The following is a 12,892-nucleotide window of genomic DNA, read 5'->3' as shown; positions in this document are numbered from 1 at the left end:
TCTAACACAAGGAGTCAACATCATAGATTAATGTCTATAGTGTACAGAGGAACCCCTAGATAACAAAACAGACAAATCTGATCAGAAGAGAATCTCCACTTCATCTAGACAGGCTCCCTGAGTGAATGAGGTAGTACAATACATTAACCAAAGGAATGTATTGTAACACCAAGGTCTTGGACCCAATTTCCATGTGGGTCATGTTTCAATGGGGAAATTATCTTTAACACTTGGGATAATCAACAGTAGCTTTTTAAACACATTTCCTCTTTTTTGTTGTTTTTTGTTTTGTTTTGTTTTTGTTACTTGATTGTCAAAATAAGACTACAGGTATACTAATCTCCATAACTTTGGGCAGCTGAATTCTCCACATTTAGGGAAATCACAGGAGGTGGTAGGAGTTGATGATTTCTCCAACCTGATATTTCCTGGTCCAAAGGTTCTCCCATGACAAATATGAAGTAGACTGTCACACTGCATGCACTCTTTTCCCACTAATCATCTTTTCTCAAATTCATCCACTCCCAAGATGCCCTCACCTTTTCCATAAGCTATCTCCAACCACGCATGCCATACTACTCAGACCAAAAACACTTTTGGTTTTTTTTTTCCCCATGACACCAGAGAAAATTCTCCATTTCCAAACATGGTTCTTGTACCTTACCTCTGTCTATAGCTGACCTGAGATCATCACAAGTGGTTTGGAATCATCAAAATAGTCCTCTCCTGCCTGACCTGTGGAAGCGCAGTGGATAGAGCATCAACCTGTAATGCTGAGGTCGCTGGTTTGAAACCCTGGGCTTGCCTGGTCAAGGCACATATGGGAGTTGATGCTTCCTGCTCCTTCCCTCCCTTCTCTCTCTCTCTCTCTCTCTCTCTCTCTCTCTCTTTTCTGTAAAATGAATAAATAATTTTAAAAAATAGTCCTCTCCTACTCTATAAACCCAGACTCTATGAGTGAGAGTCTGCAATCCAGGCCTCACCTACTATGAAACCATAGGCTGGCATATAAAGAGTTAATGGTATGAGAGGCTGCCAAGACTAGATACATACCTGAATGGTAATTCCCCATGCCCCTTCACAAACTTTAGTACTATGAGAAAAATCAAGAAACTTTCCAAGGAGTAGAAAATATGATAGACTTGGGACCTACTACTGACTTACCATATGATAGACTTAGGTAACCCACTCAGTGCATTAGGGCCTCAGTTATCCCATCAAGTTTTTCTACAACCTTTCCTGAATTCCTCACACGGGGGCTATAAGAAGCTAATTAAATAAGGGATGTGGAAATACTGCTATAAACAATAACTCTGTGTGGAAATGGAACAAGTATCTTCTTCCTCAGTCTGCAACCCTTTTGAGGAGAAAAGGGCCAGAGCTAGCATAAATGATTGGCTACTAGACTGTCAGTCTTATTTAAAGACCACCCACTTGAACCTCATTGTAGACATGTGGACATCTAAGCCCAGGGAGGACAAGTGATGTATGCAGAATCCCAGAGCTAGTGAGTGGCACAGCAAGGGTTAGAACCCAAATTTTTTATCCGCCCTTCTACCCCATCACCACCAGTGTGTGCAGACTGAAGCTATTTTCAAGAAGAAAGCTGTATTGTTTTGAAGCTTAAGGGGAAGCAAAACTAAGGCAGAATAATGAAAAAGGAGATTAATGAAATGTGCCATAGAGTATCTTTGCAAGAAAAACAAACAACCAAACAAAAAAAACACAGGCAACCACTGCACTTAAAAAAAAATACTATGGCCCCTTTATATAATGTTGGGCCTAACCAGGTTATAGGTGGCTAGGTAGCTTTTACTGTAAGAAGCCAGGTTATTTGAGAGGGTTAGGAGAAATGATTTTACCCTCTGCATCTACAAATGTGTGTAATAATGAGCCTTCATATAGTAGGGGTCAACTGTACCTTTAGCAGAAAAGGAATCATTAAAAGGCACCCTGCCTCTCAACACACTAGTCTTCCTCAGCAGCTTGGCCAAGGAAACCCTCATCTACCCTCAAATAATCCCCCAGCCAGACCACAAATTGCTGGCTACCCCATACTTAGTAACACCCCCTGCCACGCTAGCCTTGGCTCACAAAACAATCCAGCAGGACAGCAGCAAGCACTCTCTGGGGTGCTTCTCAGGTTGGGTCAGTCCTGGGCAGAGGTCAAAAATGACCTGTCCAAGGCAGGTTGCTTAGGCAGACTGTGGAAACTCTGTGGGTGGGGGGCTACATAGCTGATTGTGACCTTGATAGAAAAGGGGGGTAGTTTGATTAGAAAAAAATCCTGAAGGCCAGGATTCCCCTCTCCTAAGGGGTTGAGAGTAATTTTTCGTTTAAAGAAAAGAAAAGCATATTTCTCCCTCCAGAAAATACCACACGGGAGTGCTTTAGAAGGGGTGTGACAGAGGTTTACAAAGGCATATACATGACTAGTATAGGGGAAGGGGGTGTTGGACGACAATCTGGGCTCTTTATTGGTGTTGGGGGAGGCTAAAGATCCCAGGTTTCCCTGACAGCTTCTCCAAATTTTGCCTTAACATACCTCAGGCTACTGAAGCTGATTAGTACACCCTAAAGCCACACCCCAGGGTTAAGAGTATGAGCCCCAAGGTCTGAAGGACCCCTACACTACAAATTAACCAGTAGCTACAATGCAAGGCAAAATCAGCACAGGTTAGGAGGGTATTCGCGCCCCTGCTGAGACCTGACTCAAGTTAAAAAGTCAAAGAAGAGGTGACATTTGTTCCCTGCTGAGAAGTCACATCTATCTCCAGCCCAAATCCATATCTACAACCTCAACTGAAGTCAGCGGGTTGGGAGGGCTTTTCAGATTTGAACATTTAAGGAAAAAAACAAAAACAAAAAGAAATGGGATAAAGTACACGAAGTTCATTTATTTGACAATCTGGCGCCTCAAGGTGAGTTGTCCTACAAATCTTTCAACCCAGTAACAGGATCAGCGACCCCCACTCTCACCCCTATCAGGAATGGCTCGCTTTAGGGGTTCTGGAGCACTTGGGAGAGCTCCTCTCCCTGGTCCTCAGCTGCAACTTGGTTTCCAGCAGATCACAGCCTCCTAAAACAAACAAATCCTGGCGGCGGCGGCAGCAGCAACGGCAGCTTCAGCACAGCTGCGCTCCATGGCGCAAAAGTTTCCTCCACAGTTCTTAACGTGCAGGAAATCTCGCCGGCTCTAGGACAGGACTCGGGAGGGAGGGAAAGGCCGAGCCTAAGCGGCAGCAGCAACGCCCCACCAGCTGAATGGATGTGCGCGCGTCCGGCCGTGGGAAGGGAGGTTGACGAAAGCCACCAATGCCTCATCTCCGTTCCCACACCAGACCCTCGCCCTACAACCTGCCCCGACAGGATGACCCGCCGGTCGACCAAGGGCCACCGCTGCTATGAAAGCTGCCAAGCCTCCTTGCCTGTCCCTTAAGCCCCTTACACTACCGCAGGGGCGAGGGAACTTCCAAGGAGAAACCCCCACCAGGCACCACTTCCTCTAGTCAAACTGAGGGGAGCAGCCTCCTCGATACGGAGGAGCAAAAGCTGCCCCAGAGTCTCTCGATTGTGTCTGCACGCAGGGCTCTAGCCTGGGGCCAGCCGTGCTCTTATTCGTGCTCCCGCCACCCTTAAGGAGTGTCTGTGCCTGGGCTGGTGGCAAGAGCCCCCTGTGCTGCTAAAGCGCCGCAGGGGGGCTTTCATCCCCCAGTTCCAGGCAAGTTTCAAAGTTAGCCTGAGGGCCCGTCCCGCGGCAGCCTGTACACCCGTTTGCCCATTCAAAGTTGGGCACCGCTGGGACAGAGCCCGCCAGTTCTTACCTTCGACACCGTGAGCGGTTCGCAGTGTTCCAGACCCCCCTTAAGGGTGAAGCCCCAGGGCGCCCCGCCTTGAAGCTGTACAGGGACGTACTGGAAGGACCCAGGCCGGTTCTCCATCCTCCGCTCGGCTCTGGCGCCGCGGGGCTCCTTTTCCGCGGGGGCTACGTTGCCTCCGCCCCCAGCAGCTCCTCCACCATCGCCCTCCAGCACTACGCCAACCGCACCGCCCTGCTCCGCCTACTCTCCCGGCTGGAGACGCTCGGCCGAGAGCGAGTGCAAGGAGGAAATGACACGGAGCTGGAGAAAGGGGGAGGAGGGAGGGAAGGAGAAAGGGGAAAAAAAAGAAAAGAAAAGAAAGAAGGAGAGGCGGAGGGATAGCTTGTAATGGACAAGAAAACAGAGCAATAAGAAGGGGCAGTCACTGGAACCTCGCCTATAGGATCGTTTGGGAGTGGGAGCAAGGCGAGGCCTCACATCAATTGTTACATTGTTTCATTCAAGCTGGCCCCCACTATGGTCCTCCTCCTTACTGCCGGGTTCCCCGCCCCTCCAGCCAGCGGAGGCGAGGGGAGGTGAAAGTCGTTAGTGTGGATGGCCCGCGTGGCCAAGTGGGCTGAAACTCTGGTTTCCCAATTAGCGAGTTCTTGTTTCTCTGACTGCCTTTCTCTTCTGAGGGTCCCGAGAACCGGGTCCTAGGAGGGTTACAAGGCTGCTAATTTGTGAATCTTGCCTAGAGGGATGGAAAGTAAAGCAAGCAGGCCAGTGAACACAGTTGGGGCTGTGTGTATAGGCTGTTCTGTGCGTATGTGCTAGGTGTGTGGGGTTATTATGAAACATTGCCCCCCAGCATAGTTTAAATAAAGAAGTACTTTGAGGATGTCCCCTGCCAGGGCTCAGCACTGGCACCCAGACTCAGCGCTGGCCACTATAGGTAGCACTGTGCTTGTGTATGTTGCAGTCATCTGGAGTTCCTGGCAGGGCTTTGAACTTGCCCCACTGAGATGACCAAGCCAGGAATCAGCAACCTTTATGACTAGCAGTATTGTTTCCACTCTTAGACCTACAGGAAAGAACCTCCACTGATAAGCTGGCCAATTTACAATGTTGTGCCTTTTGGAAGAATCAACTTTTAGGCAGGGCCCAAAACATCTCTGCTCATATGTTCATGCTTGAGGTTTTAGTTTCTGAGCTAGGCTTTTAGAACAGGACACCCCCCTCCCCCAAAACACACACACACACACACACACACACACACACACGCACACACACACACACACACACACACACACACAGTTTGTTACTAAATCTTATGCTGATTTCTCATTCTTGACCTGGGCAGGTTACCATCCCTCTCTGAGGTGTCCTTTCTGGAACCACTTGTAGGCAGTGAGTTTTTAAAGGGATCACTAGCAGGGAAAGTTTTGACAACTCAGTTGTGACTCAACGGGATTCTCTCTCTCTCATTCTCTCTCTCTCTCTTTTACCTGTTCAGCCTCTTGCCCTCTTCTTCTCCAGCTTCTTCCTTATTGCCAAGGAACACACTGTGGAACCTTTTCTTCCACAGTCAGCTTTCTGCAGACCAAGTTTCCGCTCTCTACTTCCATTAGCTTGCCTGTTACTACCTCTTCAACACACTTTGGCTTGCTGTGTGCCCCAGCAGGCCACTGAAACTTCTCTCACAGTCTTCCAGCCCAACCTCCCCCAATCCTTTCTTCTCAGCCTTCTAGACTGTCTGCATTGTAGGATGCTGAACTGACTTTTCTTTAAAAAAACAGCAGTTGGGTGTCTATAGCCCACTTTTTAAAAGTCCTCAGAGATTAATCAAATGAGAAACCACCTTCAATCTTTTAGACTTTTAGGCCTCAAAGACTTTTAGCCCTCAAAATTATATATATTTGTGTGTGTGTGTGTGTGTGTGTGTGTAAGAGAGAGAGAGAGAGAGAAAGAGAGAGAGACAGACAGAAAGACAGGGGCAGACAGATGGGAAGGGAGAGAGATGAGAAGCATCAACTCTTATTTGCAGCACCTTAATTGTTCATCGATTGCTTTCTTATATGTGCCTTGATGGGGGGGGGGGCTCCAACTGAGCCAATGACCCCTTGCTCAAGCCAGAGACCTTGGGCTCAAGCTAGCAACCATGGAGTCATGTCTATGATTCCACAGTCAAGTTGGCAACCCCATGCTCAAAATGGTGAGATTGAGCTCAAGCTGGATGAGGCCATGCTCAAGCTGGTGACCTGAGGATTTCAAGTCTGGGTTCTCAGCATTCCAGGCCAATGCTTTATTCACTGCACCACTGCCTGGTCAGACATGCAAAAATAATTTTTATCATGATCATTCTTTTTTTTTCATTTCCCTTACTGGCATGTCAGTTTATTGATTCTTAATTGTGTGTCAACCTACGAAGTAACATTTATTTGCTATGTCCCATCTTGAAACTCAGCTTTTTCTTTTCCTTTTTTGGGCTAAGACTCCTATTTCCATGACTGTCACTTGATAGAACTCAGCATGTTTCAATCTCAGCATATTGAACTCTGTCAAGTTCAGTTCACAGGAGACACAGTCATCACTTAGAGTCTACTAGAATTATGTGTCTAGACTAAAGGAAAGAGATTTGGAAGCAGGAGACACACATGTGAGCCCTGGCCTTGTCACTAACTAGATGGGTGACCTTGGGCAAATCACTGAACCATTTTCAGTCTCATTTTCTACATCATTAAATTTCAGCTAATAAGCCCTGACCTACCTACCTCCCAGGCCTGTTGAAGGCTAAAATAAAATAATACATAGGAAAACACTTTGATAAGAAAAAAAGTAAAAGTCCTCACAACATTATTATGAAAGTAAACACTGAGCTAGCCTTTAATCAATCTATTTTCATTCCAAGACTAACTCCATGCTGATGTTTTGTTGCACTCTTCAGTTTTCATCATTACAGCAGAAGTACATAAAGTACCTAACCTCTGGTGCAATCAGTAGACATTTTGAACATCAGATAGCTAGATAATGTTGCTTGTTTACTGATTAAAGAAATCACTGCTAGTAGCAGGGATCTCATTCTTCCCTAGAAATACATACAGTTAGTGGGAACATGATTATGTATTAGAAAGTGTACTGGGTAGAACTTGAGGTGCCTGTATTCTAAGCTGGTTCTGCCATTAAATTGCTGTGTGATTTTAGACAGATCACTCCTTCTTTCTATAAATTGAAGGGATTGCACTACTTGATTTCTTAAACTTGTTTACAGTTTGCAAATTTTTTGACTATTTCTGGGCAAGTAGCTAAACATCATATATGTACAAACAAAGGCTTAGTGATAGAGATGAACCAGGTGAAAATAAAGCAGTGGAGAAGAGTCAGGGGTGTATTTCTGTGTGTATATGTGTGTGTGTGTGTGTGTGCGTGCATGGGTGTGCACACACTCATTCACGGTGTGACCAACAAACAGATAAGGGATTCAACTAAAGTATGTGACATTCCCTGTGGAGAAGAAGGTAAGAAATCCATTAGGCAGGTAGCAATAGGAAACTTCATATCAAGAGAGGGGTGGTGATTGATAATACACATTTGGATTATAGTTAAAGCCATTTGGAGTGGATAATCTCTCTCAGGGATATCCAAATGATATTAAAACGGGAATTTAGATGAAATCTTAGATTATGCTAATATTTAAAAGTCAAGAAGGATCATAAAGAGTTTAAAAAGGAGCAGACAGAAGACATGGGCAAAGAGCCAATCAGCAGCAATAGGGAAAGAGAAATTAAAAACAGGTTGTTTACTTCTATTTCATTAAAAATTATTCTCACAAATAGTTTTTTCTTCATTAGAACTCTATTGCCCAGTTAACTTTTTGGGGAGGAAGAAGACTGAAATATCAGTCCTTTTCTGAACTTTTCATTTTTTAACTTTCTTAGATGGAACCTTTGAAAACTCAAATTTGAATACAATATTTCTCATAGCAGTGCCTTGGGCTCCTCTCTGAATTAAGGACTCTATTGAAATTCTAGTGAAAGCTATATACTCTTTCCTCTAGAAGGCCTCACATGATCTTTCAATGTTATATACAGTTTGGGCTGAGATCACTTTGGGTAGTATGGAAATAACATTTGTTCTTTTAAGAAATTTACATATTTACTGAAAAAAATATTACAACAAAAAGCTTAATGGTATCCAATCAGTGAGTTTAATTTGCCCTAGAGTGAGAAAACGATTGCTAAATGCTAGGCACTATGCAAAGCACTTTCCATACATTATAAGCAATGATTACAATGTCCCTGAATTGTGGTACTGTTAACTTTCTCCAAGTGAGGAGACTGAGTCAGGAACTGGTAAAACCAGGATTTCAAGGCAGAGAAACTGGAAAAGCATCCTGTGGTAACTTTATTAATCATGTTTCTTTTTTAATTTAATTAATTTTTTACATAGATTCCAGTGTTGCCCTGAATGTATCCCACTTCCCCCTTATTCTGTTCAACCTCTTCCTTGACCCCCTTCCTACAACAAGGAAAAGAGGACAGAAGGAAAGGAGATGATAGGATGGGATGTTAATCATGTTTCTATCTTTTTTTTTTTTTTTTTTTTGCAGCAAAGGAAAGGGATAGGAATCCTCCTTCCATCCTGCTCTCTTTCTGTTTCATTTGGGAGTGCTTTTGTTAGAATAACTCTCTTGGCTTCTTTCCTCACTCCTGGGTCAGTTGGCAATTCTGTCTAGTTAAATGGGAAAAATATCAGGCTTTCTATATATTCCACGTCCTCCAATCCAGCCTTCACAGTAGTAAACAGATATTTTTTCATCTTTGCCTCTCTGCTTCCTGTGCCTCTCTCTCAATTGGTTCTGAACTTGGGAGTGGATGATAATGGTGTTATTATTTAACCACTACTCCCCAAATATATCTGCCCAACCCTTTTCTACACAGTGTGTATGTCCTCTGTCCACTTATCTGTCTCTTACTGTCTCCTGAATGTCTATGAGCCTGTTTGTGAATGCAGCTCTGATTGCCTAGGTGCCTTTATATACGTACATTTATCTAACAGGAAGTATGTGTGGATGTTAGGTCCAAGTTCCCTGTGGTCCTCAACAGGGATTGATCTTGGTATGTGTGGGGGAGAGGGGAAGAGAGAATAAAGATGTATTCCTTGAACTTGGTTTTGAGGGCCCCCATCCCGTAGTTATCAATAATAATTCTTGTCCTTCTCCCCTAGAAGCAGACTCTACCTCAAAAGACTGCCTAATTTTATTTTGTTCCCTTTTCTTCCATTCTGGAGGCATAGACTTCCCACTTCCTGTCTTTGTGCTAGTAGTCATCATTTCAGAAACCCTTTTCTGTACTGGCTCAAAGATTGTTTGCGCATTGTTTACAGACTAAGAAAGGTCTTATTTGTCATAGGCAAATTATCATATTAGAGAGATCTATCTTGTGTTTTTGTGATTGTTATCTAGCGTTCTATGGCACATACTTCTGTGCACTCAGTGAATTTTATCAAGTCATCTTCTGAATTTCATCACGCCCTTGGAAAAAATAAAGTAAGAGTCACAATCAGAGTCACCATTTTACAGGTGAAACTAAAGGCTGAATAGATTCAATGCTTTACTAATCATCCCCCCATAATTCCTTGGAAAATCAAGTGTTGGTGGAATATTCCTGGGTCAGTTGACTCATAGGCTCAAGGGAACCCAGAGCATTTTTTAGCATTTTTTTTAGTGAAATAAATTTTATCACAAATAATATCAAAAGGTGTTTCTTTTATTATAATCTCATCTGTTGTATCTATAGATTCTACTTGGATTACTAGGACCCCTATTTCTCTCCTTCCCCATTTATCCTTACCTTGCCTAATAATTACCCTGGATCTTCTGGATGTTTCTCACAAAGGAGAGATCTGGGGCACTGAAAATTATCAGTAGGGAGAGAAAAAAGCATAATGCTCCAGATATTATTTATATATAGATTACATGAAAATAATAGCAAGCTCTCCCCTCCCACCTAGCTATATACTTAAAGCTGTGTGTGGTGGGGGGATGATGGAGCAACGGGCAATTCTAAGTAGGCTTGGTACTAAAGAGACTGATTCCTGGGAAATTTTGCCCAGTGCTAGGGAAAGATATGGTTGAGGCCTGCTTCTTTTTAGTTAAAGCTATATAACATTAATATACAAAATACTATAGCTGGACACTATTTTTGTCAAGTAAATCTTTTTAAGTATATGCTTCTAGAGAGAGTTGGAGTTTCATTTTCTCTTTGGGCAGTTTTGTGAAGAATCCTTCCATTGTCAAGGTATCCACTTGGGGCCATCTTATGCTTTTGTTCACTCAAAAAAATATCAATTGTCTCATGGAATCTCAAGATCTTAGCTTGGTATTGTGTTTGAGACTATAGATTTAGAGCTTCTTCATCTTTCTTGAGCTGATAAATCTAGACAGCTTGTGTGTATCTGTGTGTAAGAGGCTTCCATCTGTGGTGATTGGTGCTCTCTGGGAAGGCCTGTTGGATCAGGAGTTAATTTGTGTTTTTAACTCACACTAATGTCAGCCCAATTGGAAATCCTCAATTTGCCCTTGGGAAAATCAGTAATCTGGTACAAGATCAATTGTAGGGCTTTGCTCTACAGGAGTCTCATCCAGGGATTGACTCCTTCATATCAAGGATGTGAAAAATCAGATGAACTGCTCAAATCCATAATGTGGGCTTGAAGATGACCTCTTCTTAGTGCTCAGCTTGGACAGAGGCCACCCCTTGCTTTGAATTGTATGTAAGCCAATGTTCTCTGCTTCTCAAATGCTATTTTCTGTGAGTCATTCATCACTCTTTGGTCATCAATGAAGTAAATTTTTGTTGAATACTGAGGTCTTACCTCAAGTCTTCCAGCCATGAAAAGAAAATAGTCATATATATATATACATGCACTCAAACAGCCCTTTTACTTTCAGAAAGTTTCCATCATTTTGCAGAGAAGGTACACCAATTCAGTGGGCATTTGAGTACAAAAACAAACAAACAAACAAAAAAAAACCCCACATTCTTGTTTTGATGAAGTTCTGGAGAAGTACATAGCTGACAATATATATATATATATACTTTCCTTGATAGTTTATTTTTACTCTGATTATATAGAAGCAAACCCTGTCTGTGAACTATTGGCTATAGAGGAAATTGTTTTGCTTTGCCTTGAATCTAGGATCATCTAGTCCAAAGAAGGAAGAATAACCAACTTTCTTTGCGTAGGAGTGTCAGAAGGGCTTCTGAAAAGAATTACCTACTCCAAATATTTTCTTTGAGGAATGTGATTCCACATGTCTAGGTGTGTACACATATACCCTTCCAGCCCTATAGATACATGAACAAGGTCACACACAAGGACTTATGTTCAAATTTGTGGGTCCTTGGCTCCTCTCTTGGAGAATTTGGCAGCTCAGATTGCTAAATAAAGAGGTTCCTGGATTCTGAAACAACTGTCAGAAACCTGACAATTACTTGATGTTTTAATATATAAGTCACTTACAGTGGTTTTCCTTTCACTGATTTAGATTAAACTTCAGACACCTGGACATCATAGTTAATTCCTCCCCTTTATTCCCCACATCACTGGCATCCACTCAGTCACCACACTCTGTCATTTCTAGTCTTAAAATAGCTCTCAAATTCATCCATTTATCTTCATGCCTACTGCTACTTCATTATCATCTCACATCAAACCACTGGAACAGCTTCCTACCTGGACTCCCTGATGCTTGTCTTTCTGCCTAGATGTCTCCAGTCCGTTCTTCACTTTGCAGCATTTTTCAGCCAGGAAACTCTTTCTAAACCAAAACTGTATGTCACTCCTTTGTTCATTTTTTCCCCAATGGTTTCCCATTGTTTCCTGAATAAAGGCTAAGCCCTTTGACTTAGATTCTTATTATGTGGTTCTTGCCTACATAGCCAGTGCTTTCCCCCTGTGCCACTTCCAACCCTGCCCAACACCTCACCCCAAACACTGAGATATCCAGAACTACCAAATTATCCCAAGAAAAACTTGTTCTCTTGTATCTCTAAGCCTTTTTACAAATATTTCTTCCTACCTGGAATGCTCTACACTTCACCCATGTCCATCTGCAAAGTTCCTATACATTCTTTAAGTCAGTTCAAAGGTCACACTTGTAGAAGAAATGTTTCTTGATACCTCTAAGCTGGTCTTTCTTGATGTTTTCATTACCCATTTTATATCACTTCATTGTGGCCTTGATCATATTTTATTATAATTTTTCTTCGCCTGGGATGGCTGTTTCTTATGGAAGATAAGAATTGCTTCACCTAGAGCAGCCAGCAACTAAAACAACACAAAGAGGCTCCTTTGGTGATTCAGAATTCAAAACAGATCCTGAGATTGACCAATCCCCAAGCCTAGAAAGATTTCTACTTTGAGGCTGCTTATTGGTACATGTAACTGGAGAACTAATAACAAAAGGAGAAAAAAATGTAAAAATTTGGCTGAACTATGGAAAAGGAATATAAAGAATTTAAATTGCATCTTCTTAACATGGCATTCCAGATGCTCCACATTCTGGTTCCTGCCTTGTCCTCTAGCTTCAACTCTCATATCAAAATACTTACAGTATCCCCATGCCCCTCATCTCATAGTGTATCCTGCCTTCATACTTTTTTCCATGCTGTCTCTCTGCCTACAGTACATTTCCCTTTGCTTTATGTAACTTCTACCAATACTTTGAGATTTAGCTCAGGCCTCACTTCTTCCAGGAATTCTTCCCTAATTAACTAACATGCCAGTGAATGTGTACACACATGCATGTACATGCACATACACACACACTGAGAGAGAGAAAGAGAGAGAGAGAGAGAGAGAAAAGGGAGAGTGACTAGATATGTGCCTGTGTAAATCAGGACTCTTACTAGAAAATGAGAAAAATACAACACAAATAAGCTGAAGCCAAAAGAAATGGGTCATTGACACTAATAGAAAATCATATGCGGTAATTTTAGGCATAGCTAGAACCAGGTGCTCAAATGATGTCATCAGCAATCTGTTTCTATTTGTTCGCTCTGATCTCCTCTGTGTTGACTCAGTTCTCA

The 12,892-nt window shown here is 42.7% G+C and overlaps 1 protein-coding gene across 1 annotated transcript in view; it reads right to left on the bottom strand.

Annotated features, from left to right (window-relative positions):
- SHROOM4 (shroom family member 4) overlaps positions 1-4,272 on the bottom strand; it is a 276,863-nt gene extending 272,591 nt beyond the window's left edge. The window contains exon 1 of the mRNA XM_066356048.1: positions 3,825-4,272. Within this exon, the coding sequence (XP_066212145.1) occupies positions 3,825-3,941 (117 nt within the window). The 5' untranslated portion in view covers positions 3,942-4,272. The remainder of the gene's footprint in view (positions 1-3,824) is intronic.
- Between the last annotated feature and the right edge of the window lie 8,620 nt (positions 4,273-12,892).

This window comes from Saccopteryx leptura, chromosome X (assembly GCF_036850995.1).
Source record: "Saccopteryx leptura isolate mSacLep1 chromosome X, mSacLep1_pri_phased_curated, whole genome shotgun sequence".
Classification (NCBI taxonomy): Eukaryota; Metazoa; Chordata; class Mammalia; order Chiroptera; family Emballonuridae; genus Saccopteryx; species Saccopteryx leptura.
This window is presented reverse-complemented; position numbering and strand designations above follow the sequence as displayed.